The sequence below is a fragment of the Charadrius vociferus genome, unplaced genomic scaffold (genome assembly GCF_000708025.1).
Source record: "Charadrius vociferus isolate BGI_N301 unplaced genomic scaffold, ASM70802v2 scaffold18, whole genome shotgun sequence".
In the NCBI taxonomy this organism is placed as follows: domain Eukaryota; kingdom Metazoa; phylum Chordata; class Aves; order Charadriiformes; family Charadriidae; genus Charadrius; species Charadrius vociferus.
The window spans coordinates 520,276-546,257 of record NW_009649565.1 but is presented as its reverse complement, the minus strand read 5'-3'; the positions used below and the strand labels follow the sequence as shown (position 1 = coordinate 546,257).

General features: G+C 51.3%; 2 protein-coding genes across 2 annotated transcripts in view; one reads left to right on the top strand and one right to left on the bottom strand.

Annotated features, from left to right (window-relative positions):
* Nucleotides 1-19,553, top strand: part of TNRC18 (trinucleotide repeat containing 18) — a gene marked incomplete at its 5' end in the record, with an annotated part of 38,012 nt that extends 18,459 nt beyond the window's left edge. Inside the window, 14 exons of the mRNA XM_009890065.1 lie at nt 7-85; nt 7,202-7,441; nt 9,820-10,262; nt 11,091-11,252; nt 12,077-12,218; nt 12,686-12,803; nt 13,086-13,161; nt 13,546-13,654; nt 14,614-14,730; nt 15,008-15,172; nt 15,735-17,029; nt 17,358-17,594; nt 18,081-18,155; nt 18,695-19,553. Coding sequence (XP_009888367.1) covers nt 7-85; nt 7,202-7,441; nt 9,820-10,262; nt 11,091-11,252; nt 12,077-12,218; nt 12,686-12,803; nt 13,086-13,161; nt 13,546-13,654; nt 14,614-14,730; nt 15,008-15,172; nt 15,735-17,029; nt 17,358-17,594; nt 18,081-18,155; nt 18,695-18,901 — 3,465 coding nt within the window. The remainder of the gene's footprint in view (nt 1-6; nt 86-7,201; nt 7,442-9,819; nt 10,263-11,090; nt 11,253-12,076; nt 12,219-12,685; nt 12,804-13,085; nt 13,162-13,545; nt 13,655-14,613; nt 14,731-15,007; nt 15,173-15,734; nt 17,030-17,357; nt 17,595-18,080; nt 18,156-18,694) is intronic.
* A 3,167-nt stretch (nt 19,554-22,720) lies between these two features.
* The window catches only part of SLC29A4 (solute carrier family 29 (equilibrative nucleoside transporter), member 4), a 5,317-nt gene continuing 2,055 nt past the window's right edge, over nt 22,721-25,982 (bottom strand). The window contains exons 2-10 of the mRNA XM_009890059.1: nt 25,760-25,891; nt 25,530-25,643; nt 25,320-25,448; nt 24,745-24,819; nt 24,096-24,361; nt 23,871-24,006; nt 23,454-23,641; nt 22,939-23,179; nt 22,721-22,863 (exon numbers count right to left, since the gene is read on the bottom strand). Coding sequence (XP_009888361.1) covers nt 22,721-22,863; nt 22,939-23,179; nt 23,454-23,641; nt 23,871-24,006; nt 24,096-24,361; nt 24,745-24,819; nt 25,320-25,448; nt 25,530-25,643; nt 25,760-25,891 — 1,424 coding nt within the window. The remainder of the gene's footprint in view (nt 22,864-22,938; nt 23,180-23,453; nt 23,642-23,870; nt 24,007-24,095; nt 24,362-24,744; nt 24,820-25,319; nt 25,449-25,529; nt 25,644-25,759; nt 25,892-25,982) is intronic.

Genomic DNA, 25,982 nt, shown 5'->3' with positions numbered 1-25,982 from the left:
CGCAAGCAGCCCTTCTGCCTGCTGCTGCGGGAGGCCGAGGCGGGATCTTCCTTCAGCGATTCCTCGGAGGACTCGTTCGATCAAGGTTACTAGCTTATAGCAAACGCAACCCCAAACGCACCCTTCCGCCATGTCTGTGTGGGAGCGGGCGGGGTGGGGGGCGAGGGTGAGTGAGGGGCCTGGCGGGCCGGGGTCAGCCATTTTGATGGTCGGAGCCAGGGCGGCCATCTTTGTTCTTGGCAGCGTAGCCTGCTTTATCAGCCGGACGTTTATTTTTTATCCTTTTTGTACCTGTATCATTGTGATATTATTACTGGCTGGCTCTTTTAGAGCTTTTATATCAACTGGGTTTTAGTGTCCACCTCTCCCTGCTTTCCTGTTCCCTTCCTCCCTTCAGTTTTTCCCTCACTTTCTTCCTTGCTGCCACCACCACCATTATATTATTATTACTATTATTATTATTTTATTCCTTATTATTTTATTCCTTATTTTATTTTATTCCTTATTTTATTTCTTATTATTTTATTTTGGCATGAGCCTTGTAGAGGTTTGGAAGGAGTTGTTTGGGTTTTTTTAATTACTTTCCTTATTTTTTTTTCTTTTTTCTTTTTTCTTTTTTCTTTTTTCTTTTTTCTTTTTTCTTTTTTCTTTTTTCTTTTTTCTTTTTTCTTTTTTCTTTTTTCTTTTTTCTTTTTTTCTTTTTAATACCGGGATACTGTTGTGTGGCCGTGTGACTTGATGTTTGTACTACAATTTGGTATACCAAGCTTTATTAAACATATCGAGTTCATTTTTAACTAAACCTGTGTACCTTGTCTCTCTTGCTGTGTCTCTTATCAGGCGATTAGGTTGCCGCTTCACTTCATCCTGCTCTGCATCCCCCTCCTGCTCCCACTCCCCATGAGTAGAACTGGAATTAACCTAGTCTGGGGTACTCTCTATTATTCAAATATCCCTGCTGCCTTTGTCCAGATAAAGCCTAGGCCTTCCCCCCTCCAGCCTCTTTAATTTAATTTTTATTTTGTTCACCCAGTTTCGTTTTTTTCAGTTTGTTTCCTCTGTTCATAGGCTCTCTCGAGGCAGGCACGTAAAATGTGGAGGCACTTGGTCTCTATTGCTGCTGCCGGAGGGTGCTGGGCATAAGGTCCCCGCTATTTAACAGCCAGAATTTTTTATTTTTCGCTTTTTAAAATGTATAAGGCAAGTTTTTGCATCTCTTTTTGGGTGGGAATTTTTTTTCAGACGCCCAGACGTAACCCATGGTGTTCAAGGATGTGGCAATTACTGCATTAAATTTGACTCTGCAGTTTCCCTCCCTCACCCTCACCCCAGTTTTTTTCTTGCAGCTTCTTTTTGTCAGCCTGTCATTAGTACTTCAGTGGGAAAAGAGATTACTTGAGACTTTTCCTCCAGAGACACAAGGGGTTTCTGTTTTAGAGCATACTCATTAAATAATAATCATGGGGAAAGGTCATTTTAATGAGCCCTCAGCTCCCAAAAGAAAGTAGCTCATCTGGGCTGAATGCTAAGCAAGAGCATCCCCAGTTGTTATCATCTAAGTTACACGGCAGATCTGGATGTAGCACAGCAAAAGCCTTTTAGTATTTCACACTGCTCAGACGGCTGTTAATTGAAAACGGGGCTAGATAGTTTTGCTTTTGTTTTGTTTTTTTTTCTTATTTTTTTTGATGTTAATTTCCTTCATGCACCTATTTGTTTTTTTCTTCCCTCCAAACCCAACCTCCAAAGAAAGATAATTTAAGCTAAAAAAAAAAATAATTATCAAACACAGCAGAAAGATAGAGAACGCTGATTCAGTTTGATGTGGCTCTGGGCTGGACCCACCAATTCATTTCAAAGAAAACTCAAAGGAAAGAAATATATGCTAAAAAAAAATAATATTCTTTAGAGAACCCCAAAATTTCTGGGGATAGTGGATTCTATATAAGGGTGAGATTGCCATATTTCCATTAAGAGTCTGCGTTAACTTCCATTCTTCCCTTCCCTGTTCCTTCCTGCATCTTTTCTTTGTTTATTTTGTTGCTGTTAGAAATTTTGAGGATATCAATCCCTTTTAGGTTCCAAGTTCTTGAGGGTTTTTTGGGTTTGCTTTTTGGTTTTGCTCCAGGTAAGCAGATAGGTAACTTGTCCCTTATTGGCTTTGTCGATTTTTCAAGTAACCTGTCTGCTTAAAAAAAAAAAAAAAGTAAAAATCCCAGTTTTATGGGATAAAGTCTGGGGAAGGGAGGGGATATGGGAGGAGGTTGGGGAATCTGGAACAAATGGGGAAATGCATTGTAAATCCCTCTGGGGTGTCATTTAATGGTGGGGAAACCAAAGATGCAAAACCTCCTGGGGTGGGAGGTGGGCATGGAGAGGGAGGTGGGGAGGGATTATTGGCTACGGTTTTGTTTTTTTTCTGCAAATGGTTGGTTTTTTGTTGTTTTTTTTTTGGTTATTCTTTCTCAGAAGCATTACTTGAAGGGATATTTGGGTAATAGGGTTTCTAATGGCTTTCCCTGATACTAAACCGATTAATAACCTCAGCTTTTCTAGAAGTGCTCGCTTTCTCCTTGCAGCTGCTTGACCAACCCTTTCACCCCTGCCCCTATCCATGATGCTTTGAATGTCTGTGTCGGTCTCTTGCATTTGCTCTCACGCTGCACTAAAGAAGCAAAGTGGTTGGCTGGTTGTAGGGCAGACACTTCTCAGCGAGGGTCACTAGCCATGAACCCGAACCTTGACCATTGTTATGTAGGTAGGCAAAATAACTTTTCTTTATGTCACCTGTCAGCCTCAGATGTTTCGGTGTTACCTCCATGAATAATGACACGTAGCTCTTTGCATTCTCTTGGTTATTTTAATTTTGAAGATGATTGCTGTCCGCTTTTGACTTTCCTCTGTCCATGAAGAGTCTTGCATGGAAGGTTTGCTTGTATGTATGTGTTTGAGGACTCCAGAAATGCTTTACTGTTTGCAGACATTCTTTTCTAGAACCCCTTAACCCACCAAAGGGGAGGATCTGCAGATGGGTCCAAGATGAGAAGCCACGGCGCTGCCTGCAAAGGCTCTGCCACTGTCCTTAAAGGTTTCAGGGCCACGATGCAGACCGTTCTAGTATCAGGGTAATTAGCTGGCCATGGCCCTGCCAGTATCTATGTCAGAGGTAGGAGCAGCTGCAGGAAGACCTGTTTTCGTCTGGTTTGAGTTAGAAGAGGTATGGACACTCTGCTTTCTTGCAGACCAAACACCATGTTACGATTCTGATAACGGGCAAAACTTGTGGGTTTTCATCCAGTGACCTTGGAGAGGAAACTGCTAATGTGGGCCAAAGCCACATGGGACCTTTGAAAACCATCAGCTAGATAATACCATGAGCTTTCTGAGGCCAAAGACCTTCCTTCTCTTCAATACTCTGTTTTCCTTTGAAAATTACTAAGAAATTAGTACCTTCTTCTCTGCTCTGCTTTCCCTGACTTGGAGGATGATTTTATCCCAATGAAAAAAAAAAAAAAGAAACAATGAGGGATAACTCCCTCCCTACACAATTAGTTCCATGTGATAGTTGTAATATTTTTAATTTTTATAAGTACTTCTGGAGTCAGCAGCACAGCACATATGAGGGGAAAAAATCTTCCAATGATCAGAATTGGCTTGTTTGACAAAAAAAAAAAAAAGGTAAAATCTTAAATTGGACATTCAAAAATAAGTAACTTCCAGAATTTGGACAGATCACACAAATCAGATGTTAATGACCCAGTAGCTGTCTAACGTCTGCCTGTACTTAGCCTGCTTTGTATGCTGTAGGCCTGCTTGGTGTTATGAGAAAACCATGCTATTTTTTTTACAATGTGAAATGACTCTCTTAAGTGTGTGTTTTTACTCCCCCTTTCCCAAGCCTTTCCTCTCCACATCCCCCTCAATCTGTCTTGTTACATCAGTCTTTACAAACCAAATTGCTTAACCAATTTCTGTTCATCATTAACAAATCTTCATTTACTGCTCTCCTATATTAAAATACCATGGCAGCTTGGCTGTTAAAAGCAATGAGAAAGTTTAGTATTTTTAATTGGGTTTGTTTTTTAATTTAGTGAAGGTAAAGATTTTACCAAAAAAAAAAAAAAGATCGTCTTTGGCTCCAGTTTAACTGGCACCAGTAGCATTTAAATATGCATTTATTGTTTGTTTTGGTTGTAGAGTTGTATGTACATGTGTGGTTGCGTGTGTGGGTATATACACACATATACATGCTCTTAAAAATGTCAGTTAGAAAAGATATTTTTAACTTTGAGTATTTTTTCCCTTAAGCTTGTTCAATGTTAACAGAATGACTGTGGAAGGAAAAAAAATATTTTTTAAAATGTCTTTTTCCCCATTGTTCACTGGAAATCACCTTTTCAGGAGAAAAAATAGAGGTTTCAATTGTGTAAAGGCAGCTGTGCATACTTCATTTTAAGCCCACATGTAGTTTGGGTAAAGTAGGAGTAAAACTCCTGCTTCACATTAAATACAGGCATCATGAGTCTCTCCTAGAAGCCGTGTACATGGCCATAGAGCACCAGCAGCCTCTTTGCCACCATGACCATAAATCTGGGGACTTAGTTTAGAAGCATGTGGGTTTGGAGCAGAGCCCCAAATGTGTTCTTTTTGTTTCACTTGTTAGTTTTCTCCCTTGGAGTGGGGATTGTGCTGTGCGTGCAGAGCAGAGTTAGCAAGATCTGCCCTCACCATGAGGGGTGGAGGAGGATAGACCTGTGCTGTGAATGTGTTAAAATGTGTTTATTTTCAGGCTGAAAGTTGAATCTCATGCGGATAAAAATATAAGTGTTTTGGTAAAAATGCTGACAAGAGACTATCTTCAGTTGTCTTTCCATAGCGTGACACCATATATTTGAAAGAGGTTAGAATAACTGCCAGGTACGTTATTGTGTCGTGCATTTTCTGTAGCGTGAGTAATAGCCGCTTTCATCCTGGCTTTTAAATCTGTTTGACCTTGCTGCATTTGAAATACTGTAGCTGCTGGGCACCCTTGTGCCCTCGCACGGGCAGTGTCGTTAAGTGCCGGAGGAGTGGTGCTGCCCGTGCTCGGCGCAGAAAGTTGGTGCGGCAGAGCCAAGGGTGTTGCAGGGGATTCGCACGGGACAGGTCAAGGAGGGATTTTCCTGCAGACTTTCCCCTTTTTTTGCCTGTTTTCTCCCCCAGCTGCTCAGCAAGCGGCTCTCGGGGTCTGGCATGAGGGGCTGTACAGGTTGATGTTTTTTCAATTTATTTTTTTTCTTGTTCTGCTGAGAATTACTGAATTTCGGAGCCAAATGGGATGCGTGGAGAGGGGCTCAGTACCCCATGGTGTGTCATTGAACTCAGGCACGCTTCTGCTGCTTTTCAGGCAGGTGGTTTCGGCATCTCAGAATAGCTGAGTTCATCTGGATTTGTTTTGTTTTTGGCAAAACGTTGTAGAAAAACAGCATTTGTGCCCCCTTTTCTGGTAGGGGAAGGAATCTGATCCTAATTTGCTGTGCTTTTTTTTTGGCATGTGGTTTTTATGCAAGGAGTGAGCAGGGTTGTGGATTTCTTGGTATTTACTGCAGGACTGTAGGTTTAGTAGCATTTTTATATCACAAGGAACCGGCTTGAGCAACTGAAATGAGGAGGGGATTTTTATGCAGTTAAAAATTAGTATTCTGTGACTATCTGATGTATGCTACGGAGAAAAACTCTCCTTGTTAAAAAAATCCCAAACACAAAACAATAAAAAAATAGCTGGCCATTACTTCAGTTGATAAACTGCAAGGATGAGAACACTGCTTTCTGATATTCCTGTTATTTTTAATGTCGTGGAAAAATAATCCGAAGTGGAAAAATAACACTTGTGTTATTGTAATTTTTAGGGGTTTTTTTGAACAACCAAGTGTTGAGGACATTTTTATCTATCCCAGAGGGCATACGTGAAAAGAAAAGGATTTTCATGTTCATTCCAGCTCATTTTGAAGGGATCTGGTTTCTCATTTGGCTGGCTTTCAGACGAAGGGATAGCGGCTGGCGGGGAGCTGCCGAGTGGGCTCAGGCGGGAGAGCAGGGCTCCTGCTAGCGGTGGAAATTTTCCATCCACCTTGATGATCCTGCTTAAGCCCTCAATTTCAAGAGAAATGAAATATCTTTCCCAGACCTGCTTTTTTGCAGTTAGATACATAAATTTCTATGTGCTCATATATGTGTGTGTATATGTGTGTGTGTGGTATATGTGCATTTGTGTAGTGACTCTCGCTCACCAGCACTAACTGGATGAGATGCCGTTAAAATTAATTGCCTTTGAGCTGATGACAGACTCTTGGGAAGTGCTGTAGGAAGGGAGAGATGCCACTCTCAGAGCATCTACCCCCAAAATACCTGCTGTGTATACACACTGTAGAGGAAAACCCCCAGCCTGCTGCTCTCTGCAGGTGTCAGCCGAGGCAGGTATCAAGGCTGATTCCTTTGCCAGAATTAGATTTTGGGCTGTGGGCAGCTCTTCCTGCCTGTGCTGAGCTGTAGAGAGGGAAATGAAAGGCACGGAGAGTTTTGAGGCAGAGCATTTAAACACTCCTTGTCTCCAACACTACCTACACTTTTCCCCCCTTCTGCATTCCAAATCCATTGCTTTCAAATTATTATTTCCCTCCCTCTCTTTGCATTTTTGCCTCCTGCCCCTTCTCCTCTCTGTGTCCTCCTTGCCTCCCACCATGGCGCAAGCTGATCTCTGGTATTCCCCTTCCATGCTGATCTCTGATTCTCATTACGCTAATGGATTTCGTTATGGAGGAAGAGGTGGTGGGCGGGAGGGGAATCCCACAGCTCCGAGGTTGGGATTTTCAAAGGAATTAAGCTTTTAATTCCTCCTGAAAGCTGCAGGGAAGGGGTGCGTGGCATCCTTTTCAAATCTCTGCCAACACCCTGCTCTTCCCTCCCTTGCCTTCAATGGGTCCTCTTTGCCTTACCCTGCATTGCTGTGTCCTTCAAGGGTGGTGGTAGGCAGGGTGATAGTGGCTATATGGCTGCAAGGTCACGTCTGTGTCCATGGCCAACATCTTCTGGCTCAACTTACGGGTGGCTCAGTGCTACTTGGTGAGCGCAGAGCAGCAGGAGTTAACGGTTCGGGGTGGAAATGTGGCTGATGCACAACTCCATGAGATTTGTAATGGGTTCCCTCTTTTCTGCGTGCTAGATTCTAGCTCAGAGGAAGAGGAAGAGGAGGACGAAGAGGAAGAGGAGGAAGCAGAGGACTACGGGACAGACGGCACTGACAGGCTTTCATCGCCTGCTCTTGACGAGAGCGGCCTGGGCCTTCTAGCAAGGTTTGCCGCCAGCGCAATGCCCAGCCCCATCGTTCCCCCTCCACTTTCCATCATCCAGCTGGAGGCCAAGCAGAAGGCGAAGAAGAAGGAGGAGCGGCAGAGCCTGATGGGTGAGTTGCGTGGTTAGGGTTGGTGCCACGGGAGCAAGGGGGAAGGTTCAGGAGGTCCCAGCTGTGCTGCAAGAGAGTGGGACACTGTTTTGCTCTTTCCTTGGTTTTGGCTACTTGGTCCTGACGCTGAAGGCAGAGGGAATAGTCTGGCAAGAAAATAAGAACCAGTCACGGATATGGCAGGTTTAGCAGCTGCAGCCATGGCTTCCCTAGGGGCAGTTGCCTGTGGCTTTCTCAAAGTTTTCTCTGTTCCTACCTGGCAAATCCTTAACAGTCACGCTGCACAGGCAAGCGATGGGATGCTGTGTCCCCTTGGACAGAGTGCTGAAGGCAGTGAAGTGCTGTTACCTTGTAGGGAAGGAATCAGGTGCTGTATGCAGTTGGTCTTAGATACCCAAGAGAAGCAGAGACACCTAAGTAGAAGAAAAACCCCTCCAATCAGCCTATCCCATCAGCTTCCTCGTAGAAGCCAGCCAGCGAGACTTGAAATGCCTTCCTCTGCTCACGTGCTTGCAGTGCCAGACCCTGTGTTTCTGTCCCTGTCTCTGTCTCAGTTTCAGTGTGTTGCACATAATTGGAGTTTCCTTTCTTCCCCTCCCCGTGCCCTGCTGCACAAGTGCCCGTTGGTGACATCGTTCCTGGCCAGACAGATCTATATGGGCTCCATTTATAAATTTTCTATTAATATTTATTAAGTGATAATGGAATTTATAGCATGCTTCAGAATGGAAAATGATGTCTTTCTTGGGAGCCCGGCTTGTTTTAGTACTGTTTCCATGCTATATTAGGCTTTTGCCAACTTGTTCCAACAGCCTCTGTTAAGAATTTATCGTCTTGTAACCTGCCCTCCTTGAAACTGGAAGCATCTAGAAATTGCCTCATGCGGCAGTGAGCAAGGAGAGGGAGTGTTGTAATTTCCAGTGGGTTTTTCATTTTGAGCCTTGCCAGCTTTGATTTTGACAGGCTTGCTCTTTTTCTGCTCGTGCTGGGGCTGTCTCAGGGGAAGAGGTTTGGGTAGAAGATGAGAGCAGGTTCCTGCGGGCTGAATTTACCCAGAAAAGTGAGCATAGTTGAGAGAGAAGGACTGAGAGAAGATGCTCTCCATGCTTGTGCCTCGTATGTTTTCGTTTGCCCACGTGAATTTTGTTCAGTCCTGTATGTCCTTTCACAAGGGTCTTCTGCAAGCAGTGGTTATCACAGCAGTGGCTGTTCGTGTTGGACTTGAGAAGAGGTTCTGCCAAGCGAGGCACGATTTCAGACCTTGTTGATCTGAAGGCAGAGTCATGCAGACGTGTGTGCAGAGAGGGCAGATCCACAGCAGGTTGGAGGAGGATACAAGAGAGACCTTTGGCTGATGCTCTGTTTTGGAGAGGGAGAACCAGGTTCTGTTGATGTTCCTACACATCTTCAGAGGTGCTGTGCCATCTCACAAGGTCCAGTGCCCTGGGAAATAAGTGGGTTTAGAAAATCTGGGCTCGGTCTCTTGTTCCAGCATGGACTCACTGCATGACCTTGGGCAAGTTTCTTCCTGGCTGTTTGTGTCCCGCCAACGGCACAGTTCTTGTGCAGCCACAGTACTTTGCCTATATCCTGCCCATGTTGCTGCATGTGTAGGTCCTGCCTCAGTTTCCCTTCTGCCCCTGGAAACATATGATCTTGCTCTCCTTTATCAGATTCTGGGGAGGGAAAAACCCTGAAGGTCGTAAACATCTTGGTGTTACTACAGTATTTCAGGCTTCTGGGTAGTGCTGTGCCCATGATGCTGAGCGGAGGCCAGTGTGAGGGGATTTCCATTTGCCACAGACAAAAGATCATTTGCCTCTCTTGACTTTAAGGCAATTACCTGAGCCAGTAAAAAGATCTGTAGTGTCTGTTGGCCAATGGGAAAAAAATAAGCTTGAAATACGGGATTATTCAATTCGTTAAAGACATTGTTCTCCTGAAACAAAGGTGAGACCAGAGAGGGCTCCCACTGGGAGGGGGGGGAAGGCTTAGCTTATGGGGTTTGTGCTTTACTTCAGCCAATCAACTTCTTTTTGTGGAGGGGCAAATGTTAGAGTATCTGGTCTCTTTGGAGCTTCCCTGCAGGGTTTTAGTTGTGGGAGAAGGGAGAAAACGGAGGCAGGGAAGACACTGAACCACACTGCCTGAATGGCTGGGCTCTGCTTCGCGGCAGAAGAGACTTATTTTCAGTGAAGTCAGGGTTTTATGGGGCAGAAATGCAGATCTGAGGGATGTGGGGACTGGAAAGGGAAACAAGCTAAGGGCTCTCTTTAACAGGTACGGCATCTTCCATGGAGCCCAAAAGCTTCCAGCAGGGTGTGGCACTTCTTGGCTCAGCCAGGGCTTTGACTGATGGTTAAATCCTTTGCACCTAGGGACAGAGTTTGAATACACCGACTCAGAGAGCGAGATCAAGATCAGGAAGAAGTCGCCCTCGGGGCTGCTGCGAGGAAAAAAGGGGCCGCTGGAAGCAAGCAGCATCCCGCCGAGCCAGGCCCCCAGCAGCCTCGACTCCGGATCTGGGAGCACTGACAAGGCCAAGCTTGGGTCTGAGAAAGGCCGCAAGCTGAAGAAATTCAAGTCCCCCAAGGACTTGAGCTTTGAGTTTGGGCTGGAGGCCAGCGATGACGACCTGTGGAACCGGCGCCGGAGCGAGCGGATCTTCCTCCACGATGCTACCACGTCCTCGGCCGTGCTGACCCCTGTGGCACCCGCCAGCTCCACTCCTGTCTCCAAGCCTGGGCGCTGTGGCAAGGGGGCACCCATGAGCCCCAAAAAGGAGGGCAGCAAGGGGAAGGAGAGAAAAGAGCTAAGCAAGGTGAGGAATGCACTGGCAGAGTTGGTGCGGGACCCTTGGGAGCTGAGGGGGAGGGGAGGGTGATTAACTCCGTTAGGGCAGAGGAGAGTTGAGTCCTGTCTCGGCAGTTGCCCCAGTGCTCTTCGGCTATCCCTTGCCACCCCTGCCAGCCCCACATACACCTGGAGGAGCTGTCAGGCTGGAATCTGACTTGCAGGGAGTAAAAGCCTGTTCTGTTTGAACAGGGCAGGTTACTTGTGTCTCCCTCCATGTCCCAAGTCCATCCTGCTTGAATTGGCCAGAGTGGACATCCTGCATTAAAACATCTGTGAAATCTCTCTCCCTCTCTCTGCACAACCTTATCCACTTGCTGAGCTGTGGCCCCCATGCTGGCCTTTAAGGCTGTTCACCTTTTATACGGTGTCTTCTGAGGGCTGTCTGTGGCTGGTGATGGCAGTGATCTCTGGGTTGCTGGCTGTTCGTCTTGGCTGAAAGCTCAGTTCCCTCCGGCTCCGGTTCATTTCATGGCAGCATTACAGAGGGAGCACTGATTGTGGGGAGAGTTAGACAAGTTAGTTGTGACATGAGGCCAGCTGGGATCTTCTTGGAGATCTTTGGGGGAAGATTTGACGGGCAGGAGTTGGTCTCCAGGGTAATGAACGTTCTTCCCAAAGTGTGTGAAGCCTGAAAATAGAGCTGGGAGATGTAGGATGCGGTGCAGTCAGTGAACTAACTGCTGGCTGACAGTCATCCTACCTGTGAACAGCCTGCTTTGCTCCACCTTTCCCCTCTCTCTAGGCCTAGGTCCTCTCTTTACTGATGGGAGTGTTTTCTTTTTATTTTTAGCAGCGGAAGAAAGGTAAAGAAACACAATGCTGCTCCTCCTCCTCGTCCATGTCTCCTCCTGGCATCCCTAGCTCCCCATCTGATGTTCGTGTCAGCCTGGCGAATGCCCTGGGCTCCACCAAGAAGAGCAAAGCCAAGGTGAAAGCCAAGGAGGTGAAAAAAGAGGTGAGGGGCTGGTTCTAGTCTGGGTGAACTGGTGGGTTGCTAGCAGTGCCCTGCTCTTTTCCTGAACTGTGGGAGGGAAAACAGACATGCAGGTTTTGCTAGATGTGTTACAGGCAGAATGCTGGTTTGAGAAGCCTAAAATCCAAGGAAGACTATGAGGTAGTACCTGCTGCTACCATCTGGCGTTCGTTTGCCTTCATCCCTCAAATTAATGAGCAGGCAGAATTTTCTCTAAGTCTGCCACAGGGTGGAGAGAGAGCCTTCACGGATAGCAAGGACCAAGGAGGTGGTGATGGAGTTGCCTTGCTCAGCACTGGGTGAGCCAGGTCGTAACTGGTGTCTGCTCCATTGCTGTAGCCTGTCTTCTCTTACAACACACGTTACTGTGTCTGCTCATATGATTTCTGAGTGTAATGCTTATGGTCTGTGTGTAACAGCAAGAAATGGCTCATGGGGCTTTGATAAGAAATAGGAACAGTGCCTGCTGCCTGTTTAGTGAAGACAGAGTCTCAGGAATACTGTGCAGAGAGATGGTGAGTGCAGAGCAGAGCTGCAGCTGTCTGCTCCACAGCATCTCTCCTAACCTCCAGGAGTGAGATGTGGCTAGGATGTGTGAAATAGCTTTTGGTCAGCTGTCAAGGTGTTTGTTCAACCAAAAAGCAAGTTTGGGTACACCCACTTAACTCTCTGTGTAATTAACGTTGCTGAGGGCAGAGACAAGTTTGTCCCAATATCCTCAGGTTATTTGTTGCTGGAGGAAGGTGAGATGGGTTCAGACTATCGCCTGTTGTCATCCAGCTGACATGCTGCTTGCTCTCCTGCAGAACCGAGGGAAAGGAGGAGCTGTCAGCAAGCTCATGGAGAGCATGGCAGCAGAGGAGGATTTTGAACCCAACCAAGACAGCAGCTTCTCAGAGGATGAGAACATTCCCCTGAGCATGCTGGTCGAGCGACCGCCCACACCAGGTGAGGGCAGGAGGGGCCGGGGCCCTAACTGTACAGGTAGAGGAGCTGGGCAAATTTTCCAGAGCTGCTCAGAGGAGGACTGTGCTGCTTTCACACATTCCTCATCCAAAGCCACAAGTCCTTGGGGTGGAGATGCCACTTTTCCAGTCAATTTGGCTTGCCAAAAACAAGCCTTGTCAGAATGGCCCACTGTGACATCTAGATGAAGTCCAGTCTCTGAGCTGCCCTATTTTCATTTACCAGTATATTACTGTTACTAAGAGGGAGGTACTTTTTACTATTACGAAGAGGGCAAAATTTTCCTCTGCCAGGAGCTAGCCAGAGAGAGAGAGCCCTTTCTACAAAGGGCTTACTGGCCTTTTCCCAGGGGAGGATGATGCTGGGAATATGAGGTTTCCTTCTCCCCCTGCAGTCACTTTTTCATGTATGGTGCTTTCTAATCCCCATCTTGCTCCAACGCCTCACAGCTCCCCGCTCCTGCATAATTGACAAGGATGAGCTAAAAGATGGTCTGCGTGTCCTCATCCCCATGGATGACAAGCTGCTCTATGCCGGGCACGTCAAGACAGTGCATTCACCAGACATGTGAGTTGAGGGGTTACTGTATCCGCCTGGGCTCTGCCAGTGAACGGGGACGTAGCTGATGCAGGGATCGATTTGGGGGTTGTGTAGAGCTGACTGGAGAGAGACTGACAGAGTCTGGCAGGGAGGGAAGGACAGTTCACTCTGGTTTATCAGCGCTGAGGAAAATCCAATTACCCCTCATCAAATGCTCTCAACTAAACTGGTGGTGGGGCTCAGAGGGCGGTTAGTTGATTGGGGTGATGACTTCAACGTGCCGTGTCTGACCGGGCCTTTGTGTTTCAGATACCGTGTGGTGGTGGAAGGCGAGAGGGGAAACCGTCCCCACATTTACTGCCTGGAGCAGCTCTTGCAGGAAGCGGTATGTGAGGCCGAGGGGTACCTGTCCTTAGTGCCTGAGCTCTGTTTTGGGGTGGAGGAGGCTAGCTGGAAGCTTCCCCCTTCCCCAGCTGGGGCTGTAGGGGTGCCCTGGTCCTGCCTCCGTGGCCATTCTGGGCAAGAGCTCCCCTTTGTGTGGGTCACTGCCCCATAGCTGAGCTCCCCCACTGGCAGTGGGCGCTAGGCCTATACACCAGCAGGGCTGGTCCTTCACATGGCCCTGTGAGCAGACAGGAGGCCATATCCCAGCAGGGAAACTGTCCGTTGCCTGTTCCAGAGCTGCTTCGCAACACGCTAGGTGTGGTGGTGGACTGGTCTGTGCTGGTGCCAAGAACGTCAGTAATTGTCTTCCTCTTGCCCCGAGCAGATCATCGATGTGAAACCACCTTCAGTGCGATTCCTGCCCGAGGGCACGAGGATTGCAGCCTACTGGAGCCAGCAGTACCGCTGCCTCTACCCAGGGACAGTTGTCCGAGGTAAGGCCACCCTGGCTGCTCTGTGCTGTGAACCAGGGACATCTCAATCCTGGGCGTCCTGAGGGGTGTCAGGCTTGTCTGGGGAAACCCTGGGATCTGCTGTGAGTATCCTGGAGGTCAGAGCCTGGTCCCTTCCTCTCCTCTGCATCATGCCAAACTCAGTCACGATGCTGGTTTAGTAATATCTTGGTGGTCCAGGAGATGTGCTCTTGTAGGAAGAGGTCTGAGCAAGTAACAGGGAAGTTCAACACTCTTCAAAAAGACAGAATTATTTCCAGCCCAGGCACCAAAGATTGCTGAGGTTGTAGAGGTTTCTGAATCACCTGCACACTCAGAGCTCTGACACATCTACTCCCCAGTCTGGTCGCATTAAAAAGCAAGTGAAGAAGAGCCCTGGACAATTCTACCATGGCTGGTCTTGCTTTTGGGCTCTTGGTTGCACTATTTGTGTAAAAGGGAAGAATTACTTAACAAGTTATAGACCGTTGATGCTGATGCAAGAAGGGAGGGTGGGAACACAGCTTATTTTTCTTGGAGAGAAAGTGAAAAACAGCAGTATGTGACTGCTGAGAGTAGTTACAAAATGCAGGTCAAAAAAAAAAAAAGATACTGCAGTGGAAACAGAGAAGTGAATTTCTGCAAGAATAGAGAGAATAATAGAGAAATAATAGAGAATAGAGAATAATAGAGAAAAGAGGTGGGAAGACAAACTGGAATAGTTGTGATGTTCTGGAGCAGTGCTGTTGACTGGGAAGTTTTACACTGGGTGGGCTGGTTTAGTGTTATCAGGGTCTTTGCGTTGCGAGCGAGCCTTCTGTGCTCTCCCTGCACACCGTAGGAAGGTGGAGACAGGATGCTTTAGAGCTGGTGCAGGTTACCCCATGTCCCCACTTCCCTGACAAAGCGTTTGTACTCTTATGTTTGTCCCTAATCCTATCTTCTGCTCTCCCAACCCACAGGAGCCTTGGATCTGGAGGAAGATGGTGATCTCATCACAGTAGAATTTGATGATGGGGACACAGGACGTATCCCACTGTCTCATATTCGGCTTCTCCCACCTGACTACAAGATTCAGTGTGAGTCTGGCTGTTTAGTTTTTTGCATGACACTTCCCACTATGAAATGTAGGGAGTTTCAGGCCACCTGCCTCTGGGATTTTGGGTGGAGTTCACAGACTTTCAGTCACAAAGATTGCACCATCAATTAGGGACATGCAGAGTGGGGAGTGGGATAACCCATAGGGGAAAAAAGCCCAGTCCCTATTGCAGAATTTGTAGGGATTTGTTCCCTGTATCACATCTCTGTTTTATGTGTTACTTGACTGCATTTGACCATCTCTTTGACTTCTTCCAGGTGCTGAGCCTTCCCCGGCCCTTTTGGTGCCCAGCACCAAGCGCCGTAGCCGTAAATCCAGCAAAGACACTGGAGAAGTAAAAGAGGGAGCTACACTGGGGTCAGAGGAGCCCGTGTCGAAGGGCAAAGGGCGAGGGAGAAAGCCAAGCGTCAAGGCGAAAGCTGGTAGGTTGTCACCACTGCCAGACCTGGAGTTGAGAGAGTCCTCGCACAGTTCTCCACCATTCTCCCCAAGTCTGAGCTGTTGCTCGGGGCAAGATTTGGAGGGGACTGGGTGCGCAGCTTGAGTGCAGAACATCCATTCATCAGCTCGCTCTGCTGTGGCTACAGTTTGCAGGAGGCTGGCTCAGAAGCTGGCCTGTGCTGTGAGAGCCTCCTTCTGTCAGTCAGCGCTGCAGAGCAGGGTCCCTTTTTCAGCTGAACGTCTCAGCAGCCATCGGTAGGGCCAAAGATGCGGGAGATCTGCAGTTTGGTTCCCCTGCAGTTGAAGCAGCATCGCTGGGCATTGCCTATCAGCTGCTCACAGGCCCTGGCATCAGGCCAGGCTGCTTAGTAAGGCTGTTGAGTGACAAGGGGGGGACCTGTCCCTCTTCGGGATTACCTGAGCAGTTGGGAACAAGCCACCCTTGGCCAGAGACCAGTCAGCATTGGTGTCTGGTTGTGTCTGAGCAAATAGTGCCCATCTGAATGGATACCATCATGCCTTTGTGTTTCTTCCTCTCTGCAGAAGAGGCCGCCTTGCCAGAAGAGAAGGATCAGGTTGAGTCTTCACCTGTTACCTCTTCGGTCCCAGAGAAGCCAGCCTGCTTGGGCAAGTCAAGCATGAAGGGGTCACGAAAATCACAACCGCTGCCAGCTGGAGGCTCTCCTGCCCCCACAGAGGAAAAGCGGTCAAAAGCCAGCAAAATGAAGATCTCCACTAAGCTGCATAGCCCCCCGCAACCCTCTTACCAGCCTGCTGTGTTTGGCAGCATCCTCAGCACAGAGCCCTACAGCGACCTCCCGGGGACGCTGGCGGCCTTCGGCTCCAGTGATGCTTCGGCGTCAAAAGCCAAGGCCAAGAAAGGGCGGCCCACGGAAGAGACGCAGGAGTTTGGCACCATGGTCAAGGCTCAGAGGAAGCATGACAATGAAATCCTGATCAAGCTGGACCATGAGGGCGTGATGTCTCCAAAGACAAAGAAGATGAAGGAGGCGATGAGGATGCTGGAGGACTCAAACCTGGCCAGTCGCAGAGACAGCAAGAGTCTGTTGGGGCTGGGCTATTCCCCTGCAGTGGGTGCGGAGGGCAAGCAAAAATCTTCCCGAGCCAAAGCAGCTGAGGGAGACCCTTCTCCTGCCAGCTTTGGAGGAAAGTTCGATGGCTCGGTGGAGAGCCTCACTGCTTCGAAGGACCAGGAAGAAAAGGCAGCAGCTCCAGCAGCCGTGGAGGAGTCCGAGAGCAACAGCAGCGATAGCAGCTCAGAGTCAGAAGGAGAAGAGGAGGCTGAGAAGAACCAAGGGGAAGCCCAGGACAGCAGCTCAGCCAGCTCAAGAGCATCCACCCCTCTCTCTTCCTCCAACTCCTCCTCCTCTTCCTCTTCTAGCAGCAGCTCCTCTTCCTCCTCCTCTTCCTCCTCTTCCTCAGCCTCATCAACCTCTTCTTCTTCGAGCTCCAGCTCTTCTTCCTCCTCCACTACGGATGAAGACTCATCCTGTAGCTCTGATGACGAAGTAGCTGAGGCCCAGCCAAGTTCCTCGGTGCAGCAAACCCTCCCACCCAAGCAAACCAAGCAGGCAGGGAAATCCCGCGCGTCCTCCCACCCCCAGAGCCAGAAACAGCCGGCGCAGCAGCCGGTGCAACAGCCGGCACCACAGCAGAGCGGCAACAAGAGCAGACCCAAAAAACGCGAGGGCATCCACCTGCCCACCACCAAGGAGCTGGCCAAGCGCCAGCGACTGCCGTCAGTGGAGAACAGGCCTAAGATTGCCGCTTTCCTCCCCGCGCGGCAGCTGTGGAAGTGGTTTGGGAAACCCACACAGGTAAACAGAGCCTCTCCCACTTCTCCGTAGCGCTCTGCTCTGGCGTTTGCCTCGTGGTGCCTCTTAGCCATGCGCTTTCCCTTCTCCTGGGGTGGTAAAACTGTGGTGGCGTGGTGTGTCTCCAGTTTGCAAGGAGATTTGGGATTGGTCTTCCTTGTGTCTGGGGGAGCCATGCTGCGTGGCGTGTCCCTCTGCCCTGTTTCCCATGGGAATGCTTGTGGACGTTGTGGCTCTGGTGACAGTGAAGGGTGGGATGCGGGACAGGGTGGTGGGTGGGAGAAACCTAGGCGGTCCCTGGCTGCTCACCTGTGTGGTCCTCTCTTGGCAGAGACGAGGAATGAAAGGGAAGGCCAGGAAGCTCTTCTACAAGGCCATCGTTCGGGGCAAAGAGATAATCCGCATCGGAGACTGTGCGGTCTTCCTCTCAGCTGGCCGCCCCAACCTGCCCTACATTGGCCGGATCCAGAGCATGTGGGAGTCGTGGGGGAACAACATGGTGGTCCGAGTCAAATGGTTTTATCACCCAGAAGAAACCAACCCTGGGAAGAAACTCAACGAAGGCAAGGTAGGCTGGTCTCCTTTGCCAACAGGGCTGCAAAGCTGCTTGTTCCCTTTTCTTCCCCAAGGATGAGGAAAACACCTGTGGCCCAGTTTGTTACTGGTACTGTAATGGGCGTGGGCCCATCATTTCATGGTGTAAGGGCTGCCTGTGGTGTGGACAAGCCTGGCGTTTACCCCTTGAGCAGGGGAAGGGTGGGTTTTATAGTACTACAAAATAAAGACTTTTGTGTTGGTCCAAAAAGAGCATCAAGAGCTGGATCGAGTCTTTTTACAGTGTGAAAACGACTGGCCTGGTGCTCAGAAACACGAAATTTTGCTCACGTGTGCAGTGTGGTTTACAGTAGGCGCTTAGTATTTATTGCCAGTAGCCGTGGATGGGAGTCGAGGTTGTGAAGGCACGTGTGGTGGGCAGGAGGCGATAGCATGGAAAAACAACTAATTCACCTGCTTTTCATTTCTGTTCTCTCTCTTCTCTTCCTCTTGGGCACAGCGCTGGGATCAGAAATCGGGCAGGAGTCTGTCCACAGCTTTGCAGGCATCCAACCAGAGGAAGGACTTTATGGAGGTTGGTGAGGTTGGGGGAGGGCTGAGAGGGGAAACTGGGGACACCGTAACAAATGCAGCTGGGGCACTGCCCCCCGAGCTTCTCTGGCTCTTGCTTTTTGCCTCAGCTGCTGATTCCACAGTGCCCAGGACTTTGGATGGGTGTTACTGGGAGGGTGGGAGTAGCTGCAGGTGCTGGGTGTTGGGAGGAACAGAGGACTGGTCTCCGGCACCCATCTTTGCATTTGCATCTTGAAGTGAGGATGACAAACTCCTGGCCTCCGTATGGCCCGCTGTGTGCTGAGCAGCTGCGGTGTTCCCATCAGTGGGAGCTGAGCGAGGGCTCAGGTTTAGCGTGCTGGACGGATTGTGTCCACACTGCCCGTGGACCCATGCAGATTCCCAGTGTCCCCCAGTGGGGAGTTCTTGCTTGAGTGTGAGCGCAAGCCCTGGGAAGTTGTGATGGATGTTTTTCCTGCATATTGAAGATGATGCTGTAAATGCTGTGAGATTTAATCACTTCTTTTCTTTCCGTCTCCCTCTCCTGTTCCTGTAATGCAGCGAGCTCTCTACCAGTCCTCTCACGTGGATGAAAACGATGTCCAGACCATCTCACACAAGTGTCTTGTTGTTGGTCTGGATCAATATGAGCAGATGCTAAAGACGAAGAAATACCAAGACAGTGAGGACCTCTACTACCTTGCAGGGACCTATGAGCCCACTACGGGCATGATCTTCAACACCGACGGGGTCCCTGTCATCTGCTGACTGCCCGGGGGACACGTGCCACCCCCTGGGAAGGGACGGGACAAACCTGAGGACGTGCCTGTTCAGACGACATGATTGTTTCTTTCAATGCTCATGACTTCTGTGTCACACTACAGATAAGAGAGCGCGAGAGACACAAGGAGGAAGGAGAGGGCTGAAGAAAGGGATTGGGGGAGCAGTTACAGGACTTGAGGAAGATGCCGTTGGGTGGTGGTGGTGTTTGAACCCCAAGGCTCCTCTGGAAGTGGCTTTAAGTAAGGTGACGCTTGACCAACTTCTCCCTTCCTCCTTTTGGTCCAGGAAAGCACATGGGTCTCATGATCATTTCACCAGCGGGACCCCCCCGGCAGGAGGGATCCCTTTTGTGTCATTTGCCCCCATCAGTAACTCGGAAGCTGCCTGTACGTGGAAGGACACCCGCTAGCCTTCTGCGTACGCTCCTCTCCGTCCTTATATTCCCTTTCCTGCTTAGTTTCGCATGACCCTTTAGGAAGGACAGGGTGAAAGAGAAAGGAGATGAGTCTCTCTCAGCGCCTCGTCTCGATCCTCTCGGCGCCGTTTTGCGGTTCCCTTTCCCTGGAGGCCCCTGGCCGGCAACGTGGAGCACGAAGGGGCAGAGCTGGCCCCAGCACGGAGATGGCAGAAGAGGTCCTCCAGGCTGTGAGGAGCCTGGTGGAAGACGAGCCAACGTCCAGTCTGGGATGCTGCTTTCCCACTGCCTCGAACAAACAGTCTGAACCCACCTTCCCCATCCCTCTGCATCCCTCCTGCCCTGGAAAGGCGCTGGGGGGGAGCGAGTGCGTGGCGAGGGGGTGACACTTGGCAAACAAAGAACTTGTCTTGGAGTATGCAGTGAAGGGGGGCAGGAAATGACTGGGAAAAGCTGCTGCTCGGTGCTTGGAGCAGAGGAGACCACAGGCCATAAGATTTTTGGCATCCCTCACCCAGCTTTACCGCCCCCCCATGCCTTGCCTGAAGCAGAGACGAGCTGCTGGGAAGCCCTCACCCCTCATTTGAAGGGAATGGGGGTGAAGCCCGGCCATGCCTGCCTACGGTGTTTCCACAGCCAGAGCTCCGCTGCCACCTTGGGCTTGGGGAGGGGACCATTCCACTTGCTCCATCCAGCTGGTCAACCTCCCCTCCCCACGGCTCCCAGAGAGCCGCCACCATCGCCTCCTCTCTCCCTCCGTGGAGCTGACCCACCGTCTCGCTCCCACTGGGCGCACGCCGGACCCGTGGCCTCACCGCCACCACACCAGGGTTGCACCCAGCCAGAGGGGACACCGGAGGAGAACCACGCAACGATGCAACATCCTTGCACTTAACAAAAAAAAAAAAAAAACCAAACAAACACCTCCCAAGAGACGCACTGATCTTTGCAACTACCGACTCGCACTACAGATTGCTAGGACACGGAGCGGGGCCCGGCTCAGCCAGGAGCGACGGCCCAGGCTCCGGTGGGGAGATGCTTAAGACAAGGACAGATTGGAAACTATCCGCCCTGGTACAGGCTGCGTACCAGAGACTGGAGGCCGGGGCTCAGGGGAGAGGGACACCCCTGTGACATTACCCCTCGTCCTTTAAACGAACCACACGGTGCTGAGCTCGTACCACCCCCACCCCCGGGCCACCGGCGCCTCGACGCGGCGGATAGTCACGGTTCTAGCCTGTACAGTTTTAATGTACCAAAAGACTCTTTAGCCCTCCTGTATTATAAGTCTTTAAATGGATTCAACTTTTTAATAAAAAAAAAAAGAAAAAAACCAACCACAGAAATGAACACAGTCTGACGTTTAGAATATTATTTTTTATTTCCTGTTGGATTGTGATTGTAAATGATCTGGGAACAGGCACACCCCCCACGCTCAAAGTGTACTGTACTTCTAGAAGCAAATTGTGTGAGCATATTTTAAAGAGCGAGAGAGAGAGCGCGCGAGAGAGATTTTATGCTAATGTTAAATAGAAAGCACTTAAAACCCACTGCCTTCTATGGAACACAAGGATATTTCAGACAATCGAGAGGAAAGGAGAGCCAGGTTTTTGTCTTTTTTTTTTTGTTCTGTTTTGTTTATGTTTTGTTTAAAACAATTTTTTTGGCATTCTGTTTGTTGGAGAACTCCGTGTGATCTTTTTTCATAAAAAAAAAAAAAAAAATTAATTGAAAAAAAGCAACCCAACGAAGCATCTTTCTTTGTCTCGCTTGTCCTGACTGCAGGGTTTTTCTCCCCTTGGTGATCATGGTCGTGTTTTGGCTCAGCCCCTGCCCCGTGTTTGGGGGAAAAAGACCCAACCCAGGTGCCACGTGGCTTTTTGGGACCCCCCTGTCCATCCAGCGGTCCCCCTTGTGGGGTGGCACTGATGGACGGGATGGGATCCAGGAGTGGAGGTCTCTGCTCACTGCGGCCCATGGGGCAGGAGGTGGAAGTTCTTCCCTGTACGGTGGCTCCCGTACCCCGAGTCCTGCAGTGTTGAGGATGAAATCTGGATTTCCTCTTTTTGGTGTGAGCTCTCGTTGGGTGAGGCCCTCCGGTGCTGGTGGGGCTGGGTCGGGGGCGCCAAGCCTGCAGCTCGCTGCCTCCTGCTCCCACCGCTTCCTTCGCTTCCCTGGGAGGTGGCACCCGCCGACTCCTGGCGCAACGAAGTGCAGCCGGTCCCGAAAAGTAGCAGCCTCTGGTGTTGGCACCTTCTGCAGATGGTTTCTGTTCTGCTCAGCCCCTTCCCTCTCTGGTTTGCTGCCCTCAAAGGTGGTGTGCTCCAGCAGCGATTTGCAGGCTTGCAGGGATTCGATGGGACCCGGTGACAAATCCAGCATCCCCAGGTGACAGAGGGGACCCTGGAGATGGGGAGCAACACAAGGGACACCCCGAAACCACCCAGGACTGGCAGCAGGCATCACCCCGTGTGTGTTTGCCAGCCCAGCCCGTCACCAGCAGCCGAGTGCCTGCAGTGCCAGGGCCACACCAGTGGCACGGCTCACGACCAGCCGTCGTGGCAAAGACATTTAATCTGGCGTCAGCTTCATTTATGTCCCTTGCAATAAATCCTGAAGCTCAGCAGTTGGCTGTGGGTGACATCCACAGTGCTGTGGGCTCAAGACCCCTCCTCAGGATCTTCCCCTCTGCCCCGCTGCAGCCCGGGAGAGGGAGGTGATGGGGCAGACCCGCGGTGTGGGGTGGGGGGAGGCAAGACCCTGCCTCTCTCTCAGTTGAGGGGACAAACAAAAGACACGACCGAAAAAAAAAGAGACTTCTTTTTCCAGCCAGCAGAAGTGAATTGGGTCTTTTACACAGCGATTGGCATATTTGGGGAGGAATCATAGTTTCAAGCCATTTTTGGTGAAAACCTGCAGCACCATCAATGAAAGCCGAGACCCACCAGGGCCTGAAGGAGCAGTTCCTTCCTCTCTTGCTCCTCCTCTTCACCAGACCTCCATCACCCTCCTCCCCAGCGCCGGTCCTTTTCCCCTTGGGATTTGGCAGTATTTTCTTCCTCCTGGCAATGGCTTGGCTCAAACAGGAGAAGACCTCCCTCCCCTCCCCACCAGAGAGCTGCACATCACTGATGGGCAGCCCCCCAGGAGCAATGGGACTGTCCCCTGGGGTGGGGAGTATGTCACCCCAAGAATTGGCCCTGGCTGGGCAGCACGGGCCGTTTTGGGATGTGACAGCCCCATGCCAACGGGATGCCGGTCCCTGTCCACTGTTAATCAGTTTTCTGGCTCCGGGCTCCCTCCCCAAGGAGGGACATGGGCCAAGTGGGGCGGTGGGGACCATGGTGGGAAGCAGGTCCCATCTTGTCCCCGTCGCCCCGCCCCGGGGCTCAGTACCCCGACGTAAAAGAGCCATTGGAGGTTTCGGTGTAGAAACAGGTACTGTGGGACGTACTGGTGAGGCTGTAGGCAAAATATGCCACGGCCGAGCCCAGCGTTAGGCCCGTCATGTAGGACACGGTCATGGTGTTCCCTGCAGGAAGGGACACAGGGTGTCAGGGGGCTCTGGCCACCTCACGTGGGGGTCCCCGAGAGGGCTTGGTCCTACCTGCCAGCTCCCGCTGCTCAGGGCTCACTTTCCCAGCAGCCAGGATCATGGGGACACTGCCGAAGTAGCCGTTGGTGATGCCCATGAGGAGAGAAAAGATGCAGGGCCAGGCAGGGTGGCCAAAGGTGGGCTTCCCATTGGGGTAGACGCACATGATGAAGAGGGGGATGAAGACCACGCGGAGGCAGGAGTAGATGAGGAGGTGGGTCCCTCTCCAGTCATAGGGCAGGGCAGCCAGGATCTGCAGCAAGGGGCAGAGACCATGCTGTGGAGACTGGGGAGGGCAACATGGTCCCCAAAATGGGGCAGCAAGGAGAAGATGAGATGGTGGCAAGACCATCTGCTGTAGGAGCCCAACCTCAGCCATGCTGGTGAGCAACCTTACACTATTTAGATACCCATGGGGTGGAGATGGCCCTTAGCAGAGCCAAGCAGCTTTGAAAGAGGACACAAAAAGGAGGCATGGTGGAAGGGATGCATCCACCCCACCGCCTTGGAGTTGACCTCTCTCCTACCTTGCCGACGAAGTCGGAGAGGTTGAAGATGGCCATGATGAGGATGGGGAGCCATTCCCCCAGTGTGCAGTTGTGGATCTCTGACTCCAGCCCAGGAAAGAGGCACAGTGTGATGAAGTAGGTCATGGCGATGGAGAGCATGTAGGCCCAGATGAGCCGGGACACCACGTAGCGGTGCAGCAGCATGTCTGGCAGGTATGGGCAACACGGCTCAGCTGAAACCCACAGCCCTACCCTTGCAGAAAGTCTTGCCCACACCCCAACAGTGGCTTCCAAAGACGTGATTGCCCCATGGTTTTGGGTGCATTGAGAAGGAATGACCCTTCCCCAAAGCCTTATGCCACTGATGGCTCCTTCTACCCCACAAAATGCTGCAAAATTGGCTCCCCCCGCCCCTCCCCTGAGCCCACCACCCACCTCTGAAGCTGGGCCAGCTCCTCTTGATTTTGGGCCGAGGGACATCAAAGCGCATGTAGGTGCCGCTGCCGGCCAGCTCGGCTTCGGGGCCTGGGCTGCCCTGGGGGGAACTCAGCTGCCCCCGTGGCCGGTTCTCCTGCATGGGGGAGAGAAGAGACACCAGTGCTGAGGTCCAGTGGGGAGAGAGACCTCAGGGGGCATCAAGGAAACCTGCCCTTGGCTTACAAATCGGACATCCTCAGCAGTGACATCGTGGTGGATGCGGTAGCCTGTCCCATGGTCACCAGCCCCCCGAGGCTCGGGGACACCCTTGCGGGAGCAGGTGGTGTAGTAGCGGACGAAGCGGGTGCGCTTCACCAGGAGATGGAGGATGAAGCACGTCAGCTCCATGCCAATGGAGATGAAGAAGAAGATGACCGTGTTCTCCTTCTCATCTGACAGCAGCAGCTTGGTGAAGATGCGGCTGAGCGAGATGATGACCCCAGCGGTACCTGGTGGCATGGGAGAGTTGTTATTGGCACTAGGTCGTGCTGAGCCCTGTGTCTCAGGGACCCTCAGCATCCCCCCACCGTATGGAGGTGATGCCTCCAGATGTGGAGTAGTGGTGATTTTTGGGGCAGTGAAGCCGGGTCCCAGCAGACACCCCCCACCCCCAGCTTGGCGTGGCAGCGGAGTGGGTCTTGCAAGTGATCTACAAACCATTAAACACCCTGGTTTGCTGGGAAGCACCCTGGGGTGCCACCTGGCCAGGCTGCGCTGGGGACAGCAGGGCCCCGGGTGTGACTCACCGGCGCCCTGGGAGACAGTAGAGGAGGGTCATCCCCCCATGAGTGACCCCCCACAGTCAAACACGGACACGGATGCAGGTACTTACTCTCGCCCGTCATCACCCCCTGCGTGTAGCGCTTGGGCAGCAGCCCCGTGTAGCCGTAGAAGCTGGATTGCTGCACTTCAGGAGAGATGCGCCGAGGGGAGAAGGAGGGATTATTGCTGCAGCTGAAATGCCGGGTAGGGGGGAAGAACCCCCGGCGGGGGCCCACGTGCCGTGCCACCCGGGAGCTGTACCCTCCCTGAACAGCCAAAGCAGCTCCCAAAGCCTTCTTGCCCCCAAAGTGGGGCGGCTTTTTGCCCTCCCTGGATGCCCCACCATGGCTGATCCCACCAAGAGTGGCCACCAGGTACAGGGGCTTGGGAAACCACCACGGTGGCCCAAATGGCAAAGCCATCATAGTGTCGGGGACCAATACACGGTTTGGTGCTGGTGTCCCCGTCCAGTCCCACTGTGCCTGGACAGAGGTGGAGGGGATGGAGCAGGGACACAAGGGTTAACTTATAGGGATCAGAGCAAGAGGTTGTCCCAGGAAACCACAGCTCTTGGGGATGGGGCTGTGTTCCCACCCCTATCTGAGGGGTTGTGCTTGCCCCAGCGCCAGCTGCTGTCCCGCATACCTGTGCAGCCAAAGGCCACCACCCCGACGGCCACTAGGTTGATGGCATAGGCTTGCCTGCGGGTGAAGAGCTCCAGCCAGACGTCACAGATGCTGACGAAGAGCAGAGGCCCCAGGGCGAAGAGGTAGCCTGCGGGTGGGAGATGGAGGCAGGTGGTGGGGGGCAATGTGGGGTCGGTGCTGCCAGGGGCTGTGGGGACCCCCCACTCACCCACAGAGATCCGGGTGTGCAAGCTCAGCAGCTCCACCAGCGCGTTGTTGAGGATGACGGCCACCAAGGCCACAAGGATGTAGGTGAGGCTCATGTCGAAGACGATGGAGGTCCCTGTGGAGGAGATGAAGGTGATGGGGGGTCGTGGGGGTCCGGTGCCCCTGGAAGGAGTGCTGAGCTCTCCCCGGGGTTGGGGTCACTGGGAAGTGCTGCAGCTGCTGGAGACCTACCTGGGTATTTATGGTGCAGATAGTCCACATCAGTGATGAAGCTGTTGTACGGCAGAAGAAATCCCACCCCGGCCAGCAGCATGGCAAAGTAAATCCCATGATATCGATCCTGGGGCTCGGGATCCTCAGAAACTGCCCCAAAAGGGGAAAGAAAGAGAAAAAAGACGTGACAGTGGCACTGCTGCACCCACTGGACCTGCAGCAGACCCCAGCCATGGAGTGA